Source organism: Xenopus laevis, chromosome 8L (genome assembly GCF_017654675.1).
Source record: "Xenopus laevis strain J_2021 chromosome 8L, Xenopus_laevis_v10.1, whole genome shotgun sequence".
NCBI lineage: Eukaryota > Metazoa > Chordata > Amphibia > Anura > Pipidae > Xenopus > Xenopus laevis.
This window is the reverse complement of record NC_054385.1, coordinates 36,768,779-36,790,418: the sequence shown is the minus strand read 5'-3', so window position 1 is coordinate 36,790,418 and position 21,640 is coordinate 36,768,779. Positions and strand designations below refer to the sequence as shown.

The window sequence follows — 21,640 nt, the reverse complement described above, 5'->3', positions numbered from 1 at the left end:
ATTAAAGCTGCTTAGAACTACATATTCTTCAGTTACGTTTTTGGGTGTAGGGTCTTTTTAATTGCAGGGGTTATGATGAGTACAGGTATGGGATCTATTATTTGGAACCCCCGAATCCTTCGCGAAATATTGGGCCGAATACCGATCCGAATCCTAATTTGCAAATTAGGGGTGAGAAGGGGGAACCCTTTTTACTTCCTTGTTTTGTGACAAAAAGTCACGCAATTTCCCTCCCTGTCCCTAATTTGGATATGCAAATTAGGATTTGGTTTGGCCAGGCAGAAGGATTCAGCCGAATCCAAATCTTGCTGGAAAAGGCCGAATCCTGGATTCGGTGCATCCCTACCCTTTTCTCTGTAATACAGAAGCTTATACTTGATGCTAACTAATCTTCATGAGTCCATATTGGTGGCAAAACAATCCTGTTGGGTTTATTTAATGAAATGATTTTTAGCAGGCTTAAGGTCTGGTGATCTGAAGTACTGAAAGGTTCCTTATCTGGAAAGCCCCAGGTCCCAAGCATTCCAGATAATAGGTCCTATACCTGTACAAGCCCTTTCGTAAGTAATTTGCAAATTGTTCTTAACATTTATTTATGAGGATATTTGCTGTTCTCACGGGCATAACTATAAGCCATTTCCTCTGTAGTTGTATAAACCTCCCGTCACAGTCTTACCTGAGAACAGGTGGGCAGGGGAAGCTGCGTAGGGGTTGCTGTATGCACCGGCCCCCTCTGAATATTGTTTTTCCGAGGGGGGTGAAGGATGTTTGTGGAGCCATTGCTGTGTAACTACGCTTCATGATGTTCCTTTGATACTTTTCTGCCCACTGTGTTAGATACCATCTCAACATCTATGAGTGATAAATGAGTGTCCTGCACCCTGAACAGGAAACCCTCCCAACGTAGTGTTTACCTTATGTGTTTTATTGTTATAATTCTATGCTTTAATTGAATTTTTTTTCCTTTCAAATACAGAAGAACAAGAACCATTTCTACTTAGAGGGAGTGAATGTCACCCTAATAAATGGCTCAGGTAACACACTAACATTCCTTTGCCAACTTATTGCCTATACAGGTACCGGGCTTTGGTATTCACAATAACCCCGGTACAGGTAAGGGATCTATTATCCAGAATGCTCAGGACCTGGGGTTTTCTAGCAAAGGGATCTTTCTGTAATTTAGATCTCCATACATTGATTACATTTAAAATGTATTTAAACATTAAACAAACCCAATAACACTGTTTTGCATCTAATAAGGATTAATTATATCTTTGTTGGATCAAGTACGATGTACTGTTTAATTATTACAGCAAAAAAGAAAATACATTGCAAAAATCTGAATTATTTGATTAAAATGGAGTCTATGGGAGTTGGTCTTCCTGTAAATCGGAGCTTTCTGGATAATGGGTTTCCGGATAACAGATCCCCCTACCTGTATTAGCTCAGCTGTCCATCGTTTATTGTCCCAGTCTTTGCCTGCTTTTACAACAGTCTCTTACTATCTCTAAAAGACAACGCCAAACAAATTGTAGTTTTTTCAGCCTATTTTGGATTTCATGCAGGATTTTATTCCTTGTATTAACTGGTAGCTTGCACTCCATTAACACTTCAGTGACACCAGAGCTTAGGGCTTTTCCATTTTATATTTAATGACGGCTCTGTAATTTAAAAGATAAATACACATGTGCACACCTATAGTATTTTTCTGTATGCTGTATGAATTGGTCAGGTGCCTAAAATCCATAAAATCTTGATTCCATCAAGTGCAGTGTCAATAATGTTATTGTTTGCAGGGAGAGATCCATTGAGCTTGCATAGGTAAACCACCATGCATGCTGGGAAATAATGGATCCCTGTACTAGAAAATGAATGACTAACTCTGCTTTTTTTTTTTTTATACCTAAAGCCCTTCTGGATAGATTTTATAGACGTGTCTCTGAATTTCACATTATGTATTATACTTAGTGTAAACAGATATAAGGGCCTCAACTAGGAGTCTCCGATCCCTACCTACTCAACACTGCATATCTTGATATCCAATATTCTAATCCACCTTGCTTCCATGAGCTTGCTTCTACCCTTCTCCAAGTCTTTCATCTTTACCAGCTGTCTGCTATTAATGGGTGGCACATAGTGTTTTTGTTGCTTGTGCAATGTCTTGCTTGGCAGAAAATTGTTGATAAATAACCCACCACCAATGGCTAAATTAAGTTATTTGAGTTGCCCTGTTTGAATCCATAATAACAAATACAGACCTGTTAGCCAGAAAACCCCTGAGCATTCTGGATAAGGGATCGTTCTGTAATTTGAATTTTCATACCTTAAGTCTACTAGAAAAGGAGGTAAAATTAAATAAACCCAATAGGCTGGTTTTAGCTTCAATAAGGATTAATTATATCTTAGTTGGGATCAAGTACAGGCTACTGTTTTATTATTACAGAGAAAAAAAATTTAGTATTATTTGGATAAAATCTCTATGTGAGAAGGCTTTTCCTTAATTCTGAGCTTTCTGGATAACAGGTTTCAGGATAATTGATCCCATACCTGTATTTGCTTTGCTCCTACCTATGTAATTAATGGAAATGCTACCTTGTTTCCAGAACTCATTTGTCATTGGCCCTAAGAGCTGACTCTTCTGTTTTTTGACTCTTCTTGTGGCAGAGCCTAATAGTGTACTTTACACTAGCACTCTCATCTCCACACATGCAGGTCTTGGAAAGAGGATCAGCAAATGAAGGGGCAGTGGAATGGCCCAAGGTGCCATTGAGTGGTATAAGATAATGGAGTCATTTAGATGTTGCCAAAAAAAAGTTCCTGTAGTAACACAATAGGTCTTTGTTAAAGGTTGTGATGCATGCTGTTGAACCACCCCTAAGGACAACAACTTTTTTTGTTTTTTTTTTTTGTTTAAATAAACATAATATTTTATAAATATGCCCTATGTATGTATTGTGTCTGTCCTTATGATAAGATGCAAATAGCTATTCAGATATAATCTCTCTATCATCTCTCTGTCTAGCAGCATTCGATGAAAAGTAACCGCACTCGCAGGTCTTATATTTATAAAAAAGTATAATTCATTTATAGGCACATACGGACGTTTTGGCTCAAAGTGAAAAAGGCTGTTGCTTCAGCTGAAAACGTCCGTTTGTGCCTATAAATAAATTACACTTTTTATAAATATAAGCCCTGCGAGTGCGGCTTCTTTTCATTGAATGCTGCTAATTCTCATCTGTGGTCAGCACCCAGGCACGAGCGAGCATATTATCATTAGTGCCGGTTCTCTCTCTCGTGTGTGTATATTTCTATCTGTGTGGGTGCTGTATGGATGAATAAAAAAAAAAATCTGTATTCATGAAACAGTCTAACTTTTTTTTTTTTTTTCTAACAGCATTTTCTTACAGACAAAATCAAAATCTGAGTGATTGGGAAGCTTCTGTAGGAAGTTCCTACATGTGCCACAAGGAGCAGCAAATTAAAGTTTCAGAAGATCTGTTCATTAGTGCTTTTGACGTAAGAGTCCAGCCTTTCGGCGTACATAATGGAACTTTTGATACAGGTAATCCTATGCTCCTGCATTCATGCAGCTTCTTATTTAACAACATATTTTGAAGCACAGTATATTTACATGCTTTACTCAAAGTCCTACAACACTTGGATGCTTCAGTGCAAACCTTCTATTATAGGGCAAATTGCATTTGGCCAAGTCTCTGGCTTCACTGTTTTAAATTCTACTTTTTATTCCAAGACTGGGGCATTATAATCCTTTTGATACCTTGTATCTGTAGCATGAAATGAACTCCACACAAAGAAACTCATTACTCAATGACTGAATAACTGTGCCTGTTCCAAAAACTTTCCATTTTTGCAACTAACTCATCAGTTAAATAGATTGGTAATTGGTAGCATAGTGAGCGTTTTGTGCCCATCTTTCTGCTATTGTGTGAGTCTAGCGGGATGTTAGGGGTACGGTTAATTCTGAAACTCACCTTCTGTACTTGAAAGTAGTGGATGTGATAGTTATTATATGAGGGTACCACACGGGCAAGTGCTGTGGAGCTTGCACATACACATATCCTATAAGTCCATAGAACTGGTGCAATCATGGGATATTCAGTCTTAATTTCCCCTGCCTAAAGATTGGGCTGTGTCTCTACAGCTTGTGGAGGAGGCATTTCATGGATGATTGGTGACCTTAAAGGAGAACTAAACCCTAAAAATTAATAGGGCTAAAAATGCCATGTTTTATATACTGAACTTATAGCACCAGCCTAAAGTTTCAGCTTGTCAATAGCAGCAATGATCCTGGAGTTCAAACCTGTCACGGGGTTCACCATCTTGGAAAGTGTCTGTGACACTCACATGCTCAGTGGGCTCTGAGCAGCTGTTGAGAAGCTAAACTTTGGGGTTGTCGCAGATTATCCAGCAGAAAATGAGGTTGACCTGATGCTACAGGGCTGATTATTAAATTCTGATGCTAACTACACTGGTTTATGTGCTGCCATGTAGTAATTATCTGTATTAATTACTAATCAGCCTTATATTGTGACACTTCTATTCTATATGTACTGTATATTGTGAGTGGGTCCCTAAGCTCAGTAAGTGACGGCAGCACAGAGATTGTGCAGTGAATCAGCAGAAATGAAGATGGGGAGCTACTGGGGCATCTTTGGAGACACAGATCTTTACTGCTAAAGGGTTGTGGTTGCCCTGGGCTGGTACAGAAGCCTAAAACATTTATAGCCTACTTCTTTAGTTTAACTTACCTTGTTCTTTAACACTATGACTTTACATGTTTCGTTGGCTTAAGGTTAATGATTTCCATGTTGAAATGGAACAGGAGTAATAAAAGTATATGGTCACATAGCATTTTCACACTGAAGGAAATGTAACTGTGCTGTGTAGACCATAAAACTCTGATTACACGGTTAAATGTAGTAGACCTGTGATGGGCATGCAGGAGCTACCAATGGCCTGAGGTGAAAGTTTTGTTTTTTTGCATAGGACCCAAATATTAGTCTGTTCTGCCCACAGTCCGATATTGGGAATGTTATCCCAATTTCCTTTCTGATTGTAGCGGTGCGTAGAGGATGGAGCACAGGAACAGCCCTGTACTTGTCAGCTGTATCTTGCTCTGATTACATCTAGATACTGTGTGAGACTACGCGAGTGACTACAAAATGCCCAGAATTAGTAAGGCAGTTTAGCTGATCTTGACCATACTGCCCTCACATCTACACATTTATGCCAGGTTGGGGTTGGGTTTTGATAGACCATCCTTACATTTGATCTGTCCTGTTCTGTCTGCCAATGCACCATGTATAGTTTGGTTTTTTTTTTTAAGAGGGATTGCTTAACGTTACTAAAGATTTTATAGTTGATGGTTGAAACATAGGTTGGCCTCTGCAGTGCACTCCAGGTATGGGACCTGTTATCCAGAATACTTGGGACCTGGGGTTTTCCTGATAATGGATCTTTTCATACTTTGAATCTCCATACCTTTAAATCTACTGAAAAATTATTTAAACATTAAATTAACCCAGTAAAGGTGGCTGTACACGGAGAGATCTGCTCGTTTGGCGATGTCGCCAAACGAGTGGATCTCTCTCCGATATGCCCACCTTGAGGTGAGCAATATCGGGCTGATCCGATCGTGGACCCTAGGGCCCAACAATCGGATCCTAACGAATGGGAACGGGCAGTCGGATCGTGGGACCGCATCAACGAACAGATGCGGCCGCGATCCGACAGGATTTTTCATCCCATCCGATCAAGATCTGGCCGACTTTCGGCCAGATCTCGATCGGGGGAGCCTGTCGGGGGGGGGGCCCCATACAAGGGCCAGTAAACTGCCGACTTGGTCTGTCGGCCGCTTTTATCGGCCCGTGTATGGCCACCTTAAGATTGTTCTGCATTCCATAAAGACTAATTATATATTCGTGTGGATGAAGTAAAAGGTACTGTTTTATTCCAGAGAAAAATGCAAATCATTTTTCAAAATGTGAATTATTTGATTAAAATGGAGTCTATGGGAGACTGTTGTCCTGTAATTCTGCGCTTTCTTGATAACAGATTTCCATCTGACAGATCCCATACCTGTACTGTCTACATGCCGTACTAGGGGAACAAAGTGTAAAAATGCTAGTTCTTTGTATTGTAGGGTTTGTGGTCAACACTTTGATTAAGTAACTAGAACTGATGGTCTTCCTGACTGTACAACTGTACACACAACCTGACTGACTTGAATACTAGAATTGGGTTTAAAGGAGAAGGAAAGTTACAAAAGCAGTTTATTGCCAATAGATTAGTCACAATAGTGCAAGCTATAACACTATATTTATTCTGCAGAATGCTTTACCATTCCTGAGCAAACCGCTTCAGAAGCTCTCCGTTTATTTAGTATAGCAGCTGCCATATTGGCTTAGTGTGACATCACTTCCTGCCTGAGTCTCTCCCTGCTCACTCATAGCTCTGGGCTCAGATTGCAGTATGGATGGGAGGAGGGAGGGGGCACAAGGCAGGGGAAGGGAGCAAACTGAGCATGCTCAAGCCCTGCCCTGGAAGTTTAAAGGAGAAGGAAACCCTTTTGGCGCAAAACCCTACTTTGAGGGTTTACTGGTGTATTTATGTGGACCTTTCTGATGTGGCTTACTTAGTTTTAACCTTTCCTTCTCCTTTAATGAGCTACCATCTCCTCTGTCTGTCCTCCTTTTTAATGGGCTTCATACATTTAATTGGTGCTGTTTATTTCTGTTTAAGCCCCTGTCTGTAGTGCAGTAGTTGGTCTGTGCTGTGCTTACCTAGTGCCAAGGTTAAAAATGTGTGGAAAGACTGTATAATGTATCTGTTTGGGCAGCCAATACGTGTTCACCCCAGTTCTCATTCCCTAACTGGCCTTTAAATTGGATTCCTTCCTAGCCCAGTGTAGGACAGCAAATAGCACTTACCCCAAATTATACACTAGTGGTTTTCTATTTCAATTTAAGCCCTACTTTGCGGTCCAAGATTTGGTTTCCCATATCCCATAACAAGCTGTAGGTTATATTACAGATACAAGAAGAAGAACATTGCTGTATCTACCAGTCAGCCATAGCTTCAAGAATATCTAGGACTGTAAATAAGTAGATTGTTCAGTTTGAGATTTGCCCCACCATTCCATGCTTTAAGCCTAGGTGCAGAGCCTCGCAGTTTAGGACATCTTGTATCTGACTTTAGCCAGCCCGTGGGACGGGGGTCAATGTGCCCTGTGCAAAAGTATTTCACATTTAATATGACGAAGACCATCCGTAACTATTGTGTTTTTATACATCTGTCTTTTTTTCTACCATTAAAGTTTTTTTATACAGTTGGTGAATTTATCGGACAATTATTAATTTGATCACTTAAAGGGGTTGTTCACCTTTGAGTTAACTTTTATTATGATGTAGAGAGTGATATTCTGAGACAATTTGCAATTGGTTTTCATTTTTTTTTATTATTTGTAGTCTTTTTTTAGTTATTTAGCATTTCTGCAGTCTGGTTGCTAGGGGTGCCCTAGCAACCATGCACTTGATTTGAATAAGAGACTGGAATATGAGTAGGAGAGGTCCTACATAGAAAGAACAGTAATAAAAAGTATCAAACAAACAATAAATTAGTAGCCTTACAGAGCATTTCTTTTTAGATGGGGTCAGTGACCTCCATTTGAAAGCTGGAAAGAGTCAGGAAGGCAAATAATTTAGAAAGTGTAAAAAAAAAAAAAATAATGAAGACCAATTGAAAAGTTGCTTAGAGTTGGACATTCTGTAACATAACTAAAAGTTAACTTTAAGGTCAACCACCCCTTTAACCTTCTGTTTAGACACCGACTTCTAGAAATGGCCACCCTCCTATTGCTTTCGGCCTTTTTCCCTTTTTAAGTTTTTTTTTTTTTGTTTAGTTTGTTTAGCTTTACTTCATTTCAGACTTTTCATGTCATCAATATTTCTGTTGCCTTTCCATTCTCATCGACCAATTTTCATTCACTTTTTGTTTTATTCCCCATTAACAGCTCAGCAATGTTCGCTTGATGATGACTCCATTGTAATCCCAATCGTAGTTGGTGCTGCCCTCACAGGCCTAATTGTCATTATTGTGGTTGCTTACTTAATTGGTAGAAGAAGAGGCTATGCCGGATACCAAACCCTGTAAATGTCTCATCTGCACTTATCACTCATCACTTTTTTTTTTTTTTTTTTTTAAATTAAAGCAAAAGTACATTTCTATACTGGAATCCAGTGTCCAACTCTCAGCTCTTCAATTACGATGCTCTCTCAGAATTGTATTCCCCCCCTCCCCCATTTTCTCAAAAATAATCCGATTAAGCTGCTAAACCGATGTATTCTAGAAGGGAAGACGTCCTTTGAATTTTGGCCTTTCCTTACTTCTTTTCATGTTCATCATTGGCACTTATTTCAGGTAGCATTCCAAGAGTTATAGTAATAAAAGGCGTTAAGTTTGCCCAGGAGCAGTAACCCGTAGCAACCAATCAGCAGGAAGCATTTACTGGTCACCTGTTTAAAATGCAAACATCTTATTGGTTGCTGTGGGTTAATGCTCCTAGGCAAACTTAGTGCCTTTTATTACATGTGGGGGTAAGAACACAAAATAAATACCTAGCCTTCTGTAAATGATTCGCTCTTTTTCTATCTCTTCATATCTCATTTGTTCTCTTTCTATTTAATTCTAAATAATACACCAGTTATCACTGCCCCTAGGTGGATTTACATTGCAAAATCTAGCCTGGCTATTTCTGGGCCTATGTGCATTTTTTCTAATATAGTATCAAAGCTCCCAAAACGGCACCCATGAATAGCCGTCAGATGCAGCTGATTTTTGTAAGGGCGATGCAAACCCCTATAATTTCTACCTATGCTATAGACCTCATATCCACAGGATATCCCAGGATGCAATTAAGTTCTGCACTTCAAATGTGCTTTAAAAGGGACAATAAGCTGCTTAATTAAACTAAGGATTTTCCATTAAGACTTTTTTTTTTGTCACTGCATACATTGCTTTTGGTCTTGTTTTGCCTTGTAGCGTATTCATTCCTTGCTCCCTCATACTAAGGCTAATGTCACACAGAGCTGCTGAAAACCACAGATGAAAATCAGCCCCTTACCTGCACCCAGATTCATTGTATCACTGACTCCGCAAATCTGGGTGCAGACAATGCTGATTCCAGCATAGGGGCTGAATCTTTAGTCTCATTTTTTAAGTAGGCCGACTTTTAGCCCCATTTGACATTAGCCTTAAAGCAGCCATACTGCTGTTTACTGCTGAATCGTCCGATACAGATAGAATTCTATTGTATCTCAAGATTCAGCTGTAAATATCAGTAATAAAAACGAAGGATCTTTCCTGTGACCGTTGTAACATGTATGGGCACTAGGGATGCACCGAATCCAGGATTTGGTTCGGGATTCGGATTCAGCCGAATCCTTCTGCCCGGCTGAACCGAATTCCTAATTTACACATGCAAATTAGGGGCGAGGAGGGAAATCGTGTGACTTTTTGGTAACAAAACAAGGAAGTTAAAAATGTTTTCCCCGTCCCACCCCTAATTTGCATATGCAAATTAAGATTCGGTTCGGTATTCTCTCGCGAAAGATTCGGGGGTTTGGCCGAATCCAAAATAGTGGATTTGGCGCATCCCTAATAGGCACTTTAAGGCGAACGGCACTTGGGGTTTTTGTCTGCCTCTGCTGTGTAGCAGCATAATGTGTCATAGCCCCAAGTATTCTAATTTATAGTGGACCAGTTCTTTCTTCTCTAGAACTGTTACATTTTATTATGCAAGAAACTGCTATCAGAAAATTTAGGATGCTGAGGGGTAAACATATAGGGGCAGATTTATTAAGGTTTGAGCTGTTTTTTTTTTTCCACAAAAATTTGAGTTTTCAAGGTTTTTTTTTTTTTTTTTTTTTTTTTTTTTTTGTCAAAACGCACATTTTCCTGTTAAAAAAAAAAAAAACAGACAAAAAACTCGAATATTTGACATTAATTATACCCCGACCCTGGAAATAGCTTGAATCTGATAATACACCATCTAAAACCTGTTGAGATCAGCTAGTCCATGGCAGAGGTCCTTCGAACCATTAGATGATAGAGATTTTTTTGGAGGGTTTTGCCCCAAAACACAAGATTCAAGAGATTCAAATTCTTTGCTGAAAACCGGATCAATTTGGGTTGTGGGACTCGAACTCGCACATTCGGGTTTCAGGTTCCAGTTTTTTCTTAAATAAGATACCATTCGAGTTTCCAGTTCATTCAAGGTAAAAAGAAAAATAATTTTTAATTTTTTTTATAGTTGTACCTGTTTGATTATAGGGGCGACTAAACATTATGGCTATAGATTTTTTGTTTGTGTGTGTTAATCCATGTCTGAATTGTAATTTCCCAGCCTTTTGATTTTACAGTTGTCTCCATAGTTGTCCTTCCCAGCCGTGTCCAACAGCGTTTCTATAATTTTGTTTAATGATTGGTCTGTTAAGTGCATCCATATTGCTAGTCAGCAAGCTTGCTCAGCTGCCTCTTCAGTTTAATAACAGATATTGGGGGTCATTTATCAACACTGGGCAAATTTGCCCATTGGCAATTACCCATAGCAACCAATCTGATTGTTGCATTCATTGTTCTACCTGCAGCTGCCTGAAAAAAGTTAATCACTGGTTACTATGGGTTACTGCCCATGGGCAAATTTTGCCCAGTGTTGATAAATGATCCCTATTTATATGGAATTGCTCGTTTCAACTTTGCATAGAGGCATTCATTTTAGACATATGCTTAGTTAGTCATGGAACAGCATTTTAGCACTTCTCTGTGTGTTTCTTTTGAGTTTCATATTGTATATATGTTGTTGTTTTTTCCTTAGTGGGGGGGCAACATGTTATAAGTGTTTTATTATATGTTCTGAAAGTTAATAAAGAATGGAAAATACTGTAAGATTTATGTTTGGTGTGCTGTTTGCTTATTTTTTTTCTAGAATTCAAGTAGTAGTTCAGACCATGGTTTGCAAATTTGAACTGCTGTAAGATTTGTATTGTATGTACTATCATCAAAAGTTATGCAAAACCAAAAAAACATAGTTTTTTGATGAAAAGAAGAGTATTTTAGCTGTGTGAGGTGGATGGGCTTGCCTAGGCACCTGCTTATCTGGAAACACAGCAGCTAGACTGGCAGACAGTAGTTTGCCAGTTTACAGGTCCAAAGATTTAGGTTCTTGTGACTCTCTCTAAGGGTTGAGACACGGGCAGATTTAGTTGCCTGGCGACTAATCGCCTCTTCGTCTGGGCGACAATCTCCCCGAACTGCCTTTGTGTGTCTTCTTCCCGTCCGCTATAATGAAAAGTCGCCTGCGCTAAAGCAGACGCGGTGCTTCGTTTTCCGAAGTCGGCTGAAGTTGCATCACGAGGAAACTTCGGGCGACTTCGGAAAACTAAGTTCCACGTGTGCTTTAGCACAGAAAGCTTTTCATTATAGCAGCTGGAAAGACACGCAAAGGCAGTTCGGGGAGATTGTCGCCCAGACGAAGAGAAGATTAGTTGCCAGGCGACAAAATCTGCCCGTGTGTCTAAACACTAAGACACTCTCTCTGGTCATAACTGTCAGCTCAGGAAATGGGGAAGAAATCTGACAATTTCTGGCAGATCTAGATCAAGAATAAAGTCAGATCAGGTCTCTGGGCTGGTGGTACTACTGGTAGGGGGGAGGATGGTGATATCAGGGGTGGGATTGTTCTGTCAGGGGCCATGACTATCAAGTGGCAATTGGCTAACTGCCTCCTCAATCAAGGGAGTCCTGTCCGGATTTACTAATTTGGAAAAGTGAGGAGGCAGTTTTGACCCAGACATCCCTTCCAAAAGCTGGACTGTCCAGGCCAAGACCAGATAGGTTACAACCCTAGTTCTGAACTAAGATTCAAAACAGGCCCTGGCATTCCAAGTACACCGAGGCCCAGATAAATATCTTATATGCTTTTGCCAGAATCTGTTTAGTCCTGGATCCAATGACCTGCACATAAAGGGTCTCTAGGCTGCCAAACAGAAGACCTGACTGCACAATGTTCATATATATTTATGTACAGGGACAGATAAGCTGACAACTTGATCAAAATGGGCCACCTCTTCAGTTTGCCTGGGTATGGCCATCTTAAAGTGGACCTGTCACCCAGACACAAAAATCTGTATAATAAAAGTTCTTTTCAAATTAAACATGAAATCCAATTTCTATTTTTTATTAAAGCATTCATAGCTTCTGTAAGCTCATTTAAAAATCTCAGCTATCAATCAAATATTGTCTGCCCCTCCTCTATGCCCTGGGCATAGAGGCGGGGCAGACAATTACTTTCACTTTCCATTCAGCACTTCCTAGATGTCACTGCTCTCCACACATCCCCCCGTTCTCTTTACCATTTAATTGTGTAGCCAGGGCATGGGGATGGACATCAGGTCCCCCATTCTGGTGCACAAACAAGATTCTGAGATGATACAAGGCTTTCCTTAAAAACAGTGTCCACAAAATGGCTGCTGCCTGCTTGCTACCATTTTGAATTCCCAGACTGAAGGAAACAAGATTCAAATAATTTAAACAGTGTAATTAAAGTTCATTTTGCTTGACTAATGTGATAAAATAGGATTTTGAATAATTTTTTTGGGTGACGGGTCCCCTTTAAAGAATTTATGGAGACAATCTGCTTTGGTGTATTTATAACAAGGGCTTGATACAAGTGCTGAGAATACTGGTTTCAGTTCTGTCTGGAGCCTTTGCAGCAATGCCAGCCTTCAAGGATTTTAGAAAAGGGTTATGTGTGTGTAATTGGTTCATTAATGATTCTAAGGCTTGTTGCAGAATTCCCCCTGATTTAAGGATTAGCTGCACAATGGCCTCCCTAACAGAAGAGACTTGTGAGCTTGAGCAGGATTTTCAGTCCAGGTTCTATTATCCAGACAGATATGTATTGCAGGAATGCCACTTTTCATAGGGTCTGTTTAAACAAGTTATTAAACAAGCTACTGTATAGGGTTTATATCAAGATCACCTAAAGCACAAGCACAGTCTGCCCCCTGCCCAGACTTCACTAGTGTAGAAGGTGGCAGCCCTGCCTAAACTGCGGAGTGGAGGATGGAGGCCCAGCACTATTTAGGCTTTTCTGTTATTTTTTCCACCTTCTAGCCCACACATCAGGTGATGGAGGACATAGGTATGGTGATCCAGATTATCCAGAAGGTCCCAAACATTCCTGAGAACAAATTCCATACCTCTAGTTCTGAAATAGAATTGTTACTGTCTAGATATTTTATTTGTTCATACTGGGCAATTAAAGATATAGCATATAAAGCTGAATGGAAAAAAAAAGGATCAAGGATACTGTCCGTTCAAGGACTGGGAAGATTTGGCCAATGCACGATTTTGGGCAGAGTGAAGGATCTTCTTCACTTCCTGCTGATCTAACAATAAAAAGGTACCCATATTGTGTATGAACCTTCATATACTATTCATCCATGTGGCCCAAAGGCTCATCAGTCAGCCTGTGAGCTACACAGACTACAATAATCTAAAATATACCTGAGAAAGTAGAGCATATAGAGGGGAGGGTCCCCTAAACTAGACATGTACCATTTCCTGTAAATAGGGCTGATACTTCTTGTAAGACTGTCTCTATCCCTTTAATGGAGACATAGCATGAAGTGTGAAATCCCCCCGATCTTGTTGGCATTATTAAATAAATATATGGTGCTGGGTTGACTCTGGGCTAAAAAAAAGTAGTTTGTGTCCACAGCCTTACTCGTTTCATGTTAGGCTATCTTTACAGAGCCATGCCTCAGATATTTAAACGAGTGCACCAATCAGAACAATACATCAATTAGCAAATCAATTATGACGTATCCAAATGCAACAATCACTATATACAGTTTTAGTGGGTGTGGCTCAAGGTTACACCCTTGTCTCTTTTAGGGTAAGGGCGATTCGGGGAGATTTAGTTGCCTGGTGACTAATCTCCCCAAACACCTTCCCCCTGTCTTGCGCCGGCTATAATGTAAAGTCGCCTGCTGCATGGCACACGCGGCGCTTCGTATTCCGAAGTTGCCTCAAGAGGAAACTTCGGAGCGAGTTCGGAATATGGGGAAGGCGTTCGGGGAGGTTAGTCGCCCCAAAGAAGAGGTAATCTCCCCGAATCGCCAGGTGTACCCTTACCCTTAAGGTGCCATATTGGTGCACATTAACTAGGTCCGGATTGAGAATTAAAAAAGGCCTTGGCATTTCAGGTACACAGAGGCCCAGTCAGCCCACATAGAGGCCCAAACAGCCCACTAAATACTGACTTTCTATGGCACCTTATAGCAGCCCCTCTGGCATTTGCCAGAACCCACAGATTGCCAGTCCGGGCCTGACCTTAACTGAATTTAAAGTGACACAGTGCCATATTTGTACACCCAAAGTCCAATAGTGTAGAAAAGATATGTAAAAAAAATATAATATAAAAAATGTTTAAAATTAGTAAGAAATATATTTATATAAAAATACTTATAAGTTAAAAATAAATGTTAAGTGCGTGTAGAAAAAGTATGAAGTGTTTAAACACTCCATACTGTTTCAACAAACACTTTACATTTATATTTTTTATATATACATTTATATCTACAAGCACTTTACATTTATATTTTTTATATATACATTTATATCTACAAACACTTTACATTTATATTTTTTTATATATACATTTATATCTACAAACACTTTATATTTAAATTTTTTTAAATATACATTTATATCTACAAGCACTTTACATTTATATTTTTTTATATCTACTAGCACTATCCTTTTATATTTCTTTTATGTATAATTTACACTGAGGCAACTTTAGGCGACTATTGAAAACGCATCGCTGCGTGTGCATTAGCGCTGGCGATTTTGCGCTGTAGCCTATGGGGAAAAGACGCTGAGGCAGTTCGGGGAGATAGTCGCGCAAAAGACATGGCGATAAGTCGCCAGGCGACAAAATCTCCCCGAATCTCCTCGTCTGGCCTTACCCTTATATCTACAAACACTTTACATTTATATTTACTAGCACTATCCTTTTATATTTCTTTATATATAATTTATATCTACAAGCACTTTACATTTATATTTCTTTATATATACATTTATATCTACAAGCACTCTACATTTATATTTCTTTTTATATACATTTATATCTACAAGCACTTTACATTTATACAGTATTTAACAGCCCCTGTCTCTGTTTGAAATAAGGGGTGAGCATATCCTAGCAGTCCCTGCTAGAAGCACAGTAGGAGGGCGATCAAAGCCCTGCAGTCACAAAATCAGAGACAGACGTCAGTCCCCTATCAAGTCAGCCTAGCTGCTGATTGGTTCCTCTCCTACAGTACAGTGAGCTAATGCCACCGGCTCCCCTGCACAGCCTGGAAAAGGAGGCAGCAGTAAGTGGAACAGCAATTAGTGGGGTCTGTGGGAAAATTTACAATAAATCAGCCAAAAACATTCCTTCTATTTTCAAAAGACTATAATGCTTTGGTACATTCTTGTCTCGTTTAAAGCTAACGTGACACGTGGCAGGTGTGTATATCATTGCATAAACACGAGCAGATTCAGATGTTTTTTTACTTTCCCATACTCCGTTACAATTATAGTTATTTCTCTATCCCCACAATGTATTATGCAAATGTAATAAAGCAGGGCACCACTAATGATAAGGCAGCATGCTCCACGTAATATGACACAGACAGTGATACATACAATTCATTCCAATGTAAATAAATTACTGGCGTAATTATGCTGCCGAGGGAATTTTTGAAGAACGCCACTTGTGCCATAAGCCAAAAGGGGAATAGAAGCACGTATTCCAAAAATAGATAAAAGCACAATGAGAAAGTTGTTCTATATTAGCCTGTAACAGATAGTTTTCTTTTTGAGATCCACCATTTGGTTAAGGGCCCTCTTACTCATACAGACAACTGAAGACATTGCTGTGTTAGCTGTTTAACAACGGAGCCACAAATCTATAGGGCAGCAAGTAGGTCTGTTCCCACATCTCAACCTAATATACCTATACACCTTTGCTTTCAGAAAAGTAATAGAGTTTTCCCCCCAATCTCACCTAGGATTCTCACTTGGCCAAGGCCTTGCTCCAAGCTCCCCCTTTCCCTGCCCTACTCATGAAATTCCCCTCATGAACATGCCCCACCTGTATGGTAATGTAGATGCCAAAAAGTGACATCCTTTATCTCTTTAGGCTGGACACACCCTGTCCCCCAGCCACTGTGAAGGTTTTCCTTGATGGAGGATCAGCCCCACAGTTTAGAGCAGAGACACGTGGAGATTAGTCGCCCAGCGACAAATCGCCTCTTCTTCGGTCGACTGATCTCCCTGAATCTCCACATGTGTCCTGCCGGCTAGAATCGAAATCACCGGCGGGATGGAGCTTCATTTTCCAAAGTCGCCTGAAGTTTTCTGGTTAGTCAACTTCGGGCAACGAATCGCTCTGAGGGCCTTGCGCTGGCGATTTAGATTTTAGCCGGCGGGGAGGCAGTTGGGGGAGATTAGTCACCTGAAGAAGAGCCGATTTGTCACTGGGTGACTAAATCTCCCTGAATCTTCTCGTCTGTCTCTGCCCTTAGGAACCACTGACATGGATTGCTTTCAAAGTCTTTATGCTGATAAACTTCCAACTCTTAACTCTAAAAGGTAGATTGGGATCCAGTTGACCTTTAGTTGGTGATCAGTAGATCTCAAGACACTGTCAACAAACAGCTTGACTAAATTACCCTTCTGTTTTATTCTTTTCATTCAGATATTTATTCTGTTAAGATTACATAAGAAATAGTTGTTTTGAGATATAGGAATATAAATTCTCTTATAAATCAATATAATATGTAAGTAATATTTTCCATGGAACAGAATGCTAACAGTGATATTATGGACGTAGATCATAATGGGACAAGATCACTAAAAGTAGATCCCGCAAGTATGGGCACTCCTGTCTTAACTGAATGAAAAGTAGTCATTGTTGCAGATGTGCTACTGGGAGTTGTAGTTTTACTTTCTTTTTATTGAGTTTTCAAGCATAGAAATAGAAACAGAAACCGGTTGAAAATAGACCTCAAGAATCACTGTTTTTATGCCTCCGAGAAAAAAATTGTAGACCCTTTTTAAACCTTCTTAATGAATTCTTTTATTTTTTGACTCTACAATGTTCAAAAATATCCCCCCAACAATCTTGAAAGACATTGGGGCGAATTCACAAAAGTGGTGATATTGAGACAAAATAAAAACCGAGATAAAAATGTCTGATTTCCCACTAAATTCACAAACCTCTATCTCCACTTTTGTGAATTTGTCGTTTAAACAGTTTTCAGATTTTGTCTTTTGCTCTTACCACAACTGTCAGTCAGACATCAAATTGGCTTTTTTGGGGGAGGGGTTTTATTTTACCTAGGAAAATTATACCTGATTGTTTTCAGGATAACATGGGCATTCTGAATCTGCCTACATGTTTGTGTAATTCCAATTCTGTAACAAGATATAAGTGTCTAAATACAGGAAATACTATTTTGCATAATATAAGGATTTGTATCAGAAATATGTTTTATTATCTTAGGTCAAGTGTCTTAATTGCTGATAAAACTAAAAAAAATGGCTGTGAAGCTTTACTTTTCCTTTAGATCATATATTCACTCAAATTGCTAATATTGCCTCATTCATTAAGATAAAACTAGTAAAATAATGCAAGTGTGAGTTTAAGTGTAAACATTTTTTAATATAAAATTGTATAAAATACACTTTTTTTTGTTTAATCAGTGTTTTACTTGTTTTGTTAATGAGGCTTTTACACCTGTAGGGTTAGACAGAAACTTGTGCCCTGACTATAAAATGCTAATCCCTATTAATATGATAATAATTCCCCAATGGGGCACCTACAGGAGGTAAAGAAGTGTGAAATAAAGATTGGGTGAACCAAAGCAGAGCAAGTTATTTTAGAATTGATCTGATACAGGAAGAAGATCTTTATTCCATTTTTAAAATGTTGGGAGAAAATGTCGTTTAAAAGTCGCCTTTGCACCGTTTTAGGGGCAGATTTATCAAGGGTCGAAAGTGGAAGTAATTTTTTGGATACTTCGACCATCGAATAGGATACTACGACTTCAAATTTACTTCGACTTCGATTCAAAGTAAAAATCTTTCAAATATTCGACCATTCCATAATCGAAGTACTGTCTCTTTAAAAAAAACTTCGACTTCAATACTTTGCCAAATGAAACCTGCCGAAGTGCTATGTTAGCCTATGGGGACCTTCTACAACCATTTTCTAAGTCTTCACACATCTAAATAAAATCGTTCGATCGTACGCTAAAATCGTTTGAATCGATCAAACGATTTTGCTTCGAATGTTCGTTGGCCAAATTCGGTGAAAAATAGTTCTAATTCGATATTCAAATTCGAAGTATTTCAATTCGATGGTTGATAAATCTGCCCCATAATGTTGTTTGAAAGACAAATTCATAAAAGTGTCTCTAAACGGTCTTTCTTTCACTAAAATATGAAAAGTGGTGGTTGAGTCGGAATTTAGGCAAATTTCTGTTTGTGAATATGGAGAAAGTTACCACCACTTTTACTCCAGAAATGGACTCTCTCCACTTTAGTGAATTCCCCCCATTATGTACCTCCTTTAAGGTGGCCATACACGGGCCGATAAAAGCTGCCGACAGACCGAGTCGGCAGCTTATTGGCCCGTGTATGGGGGCCCCCGACGGGCTTCCCCGATCGAGATCTGGCTGAAAGTCGGCCAGATCTCGATCGGATGGGATTAAAAATCCCGTCGGATCGCGGCCGCAAAAGTTCGTTGATGCGGTCCCGCGATCCGACCGCCCGTTTGGCGAACGCTAGGATCCGATCGTTGGGCCCTAGGGCCCACGATCGGATCAGCCCGATATTGCCCACCTCAAGGTGGGCATATCGGAGGGAGATACGCTCGTTTGGCGACATCGCCAAACGAGCGGATCTATCCGTGTATGGCCACCTTTAGAGTATAGAGTTTCTTGTAGACTTTTCAGATAACTCAAAATAAGTTTTAAAGTCAGAGAATCATTAGATAACCAATTGACAAAACATTGGTTTTCTTGTAGAAGCCATTAAAACCTGTAAAAAGTTCATAACCATCCTAATACCCAACGATTTGTCTAGATCCTGAAAGCAAATGTCCTTTCTAAGACCTAATAATGCAAATTAAAGAAGTGTGTATTTTAAACTTCTTAAAGTTATTAAAGTCCTAGCCAAATCATTTTCAACCGTTTTCCAAACCGTAGATATATTAGGGGCAAGATCATAGAGAGTGGAAAATTCGAATCTTGCTTTCATAACACTTTGGACAATAAGAAAGTGACTTATGAAATTCATCTCTTTTTTTAATGTAATGAATCATCTTCCGAATGGAGACGACGATTAAATGAAGATAAAGACGTGAGTCGGTTATAAGAACCTCACCCTTTAAAAAGGTTCTAAAACCAACTCATTCACCCCAAAATTGCCCCAGAGAGAACGACTAATAAAATGATTCATTCTAATTAAACCAGGGTTTTCAATCAATTCCAGTCATTTTTCTGAAACGGGGCTTAAAGAAACATTTCTATTCATATCTGGACTAGTAAACAATATGCCCTATTTTAATTGAACAAATATCACTAGATCTCTTTTTATTAAACGAAATTTCTGATGAAGTGAATGCCAAGAGGCAAGGTTACCAGTGTCAGGGTCAATCGTTTCTTTTATTTGCTTTAGTTGCCCAGAATTAAAAGAAAAGTAGTGGAGAATCTTTATCCAAAGAAGTTTTCCCAAACTGCATAACTGGCGAAAAAGGAGTAAAATCAAAATTACGATTACTATTTTGAAATACGGTATGTATCCGTTATCTAGAAAGCTCATAATTACGGAAAGGCTGTTTCCTATAGACTCTTCTTTATCCAAATAATCCAGTTTTTTAAGAAAATAATTTTCTTTTTCTCTGTAATAATAAAACAGTAGCCTGTACTTGATCCCAACTAAGATATAATTAATCCTTATTGGAAGCAAAACCAGCCTATTGGGTTTATTTAATCTTTACATGACTTTCTAGTAGACTTAAGGTATGAAGATCCATTATCTGGAAAACCCCATGTCCCGAGCATTCTGGATAACAGGTCCCATACCTGTAAAAGTTTCTAAATAAAAATAGAATCCCTTTTCTTAAAGAGTTTTTAGAGCAGCTGGAGAGCAGACATTGTCACTGGCAAGGCCAAGTATGTGTTCCCAAGCTTTGGGTAAGAGAAAAAGATTTTTGGTGTTAATATAAATCTACATGAGAGAGAGGCAACTTGCTCTGTATTTCATTAGAAAGAGACACAATCTCTCCTAGGAAATCTTACCCCAAGATTAATTGACAGAGGTAGGTTTCTACTATGGGTCTAGCAAATCCTTATTGTTGGGTTTTGGCTGAATTCTGAGGGGTAAATTTATCAAAGAGTGAAGTTCCGCCACTAGAGTGAAATTCCGCAGCTCTCAATTCATTTCTATGGGATTTTGAAAGGCGTATTTATCAATGGGTGAAGTGAAAGTTCACCCTTTGATAAATACGCCTATAAAAATCCCATAGAAATGAATGGAGAGTGGCGGAATTTCACTATTAACTTTGATAAATATACCCCTAAATCTTTATTTCCAGATTTGGCTAAATCCTGAACTGAACATTCAATTTAGCACCCGGACTGGAAAAACATTTTGTGATTTCTCTAAATTAATGACGAAAAGTCACGTGATATTTACGGTTTGGCTCAGCTAGGCGCCTGAATTCCGGCAAATTCAAATCTTGCTAAAAAGACTGAGAATTTGCTGTGGGTTTCTTTCTCCTTTAAAGGAACAGTAACACCAAAAAATGAAAGTGTTTTAAGTGATGAATATATAATGCAGTGTTGCCCTGCACTGGTAAAACTGCTGTGTTTGCTTCAGAAACACTACTATTGTTTATACAAATAAGCTGCTGTGTAGCAATGGGGGCAGCCATTCAAAGGAGAAAAGGCTCAGGTTACACAGCAGATAACAGATAAGCTCTGTAGAACATAATGTTTTTTTCTGTTATACACTATTTAACCTGTGCTGTATACTGTAGCCTTTTTTCAATTTCCACCATTGCTACACAGCAACTTGTTTATATGAACTATAGTAGTGTTTCTGGAGCAAACACATCAGTTTTACCAGTGCAGGGCAACAGCACATTATATTTTCATTACTTTAAAATGTTATTGTTCCTTTAAGGCATGGTGATCCAAATAATGCAAAATAAAAAAACCCACTTCCAACGCATTCCGGATAATAGGTCTACCATCATTAACTGGGTTTCTATTTCACACATTGTCTATTATTATTTGTGTTTCATTATACAGACATATTTCCCTGCTGCAGACATGGCAACAACGCTGTCAATTCCAGGCTGTCAGTTCCCCTGCTCTGGGCAAGCTGGGGATATTTATATAGCTGTACCAGCAGGAATAGTGAAATAACTGTACATTAAAGGACCAGTAACATCAATTTTTAAAAAAAAAAAAAAAAAAATTTGTTAGTACAGAAC

General features: G+C 39.0%; 1 protein-coding gene across 5 annotated transcripts in view; it reads left to right on the top strand.

Moving 5' to 3' along the window:
• lamp2.L (lysosomal-associated membrane protein 2 L homeolog) overlaps nucleotides 1–21,640 on the top strand; it is a 41,315-nt gene that overhangs the window by 16,859 nt on the left and 2,816 nt on the right. For 4 of the 5 annotated variants that reach the window (XM_041572703.1, XM_041572702.1, XM_018229787.2 and 1 more), the window contains exons 7-8: nucleotides 977–1,034; nucleotides 3,395–3,562. In XM_041572703.1, the coding sequence (XP_041428637.1) occupies nucleotides 977–1,034; nucleotides 3,395–3,562 (226 nt within the window). Of the gene's footprint in view, nucleotides 1–976; nucleotides 1,035–3,394; nucleotides 3,563–8,032; nucleotides 9,001–21,640 lie in introns of those variants that run through there. The other variant, XM_018229783.2, reaches the window with a different exon arrangement.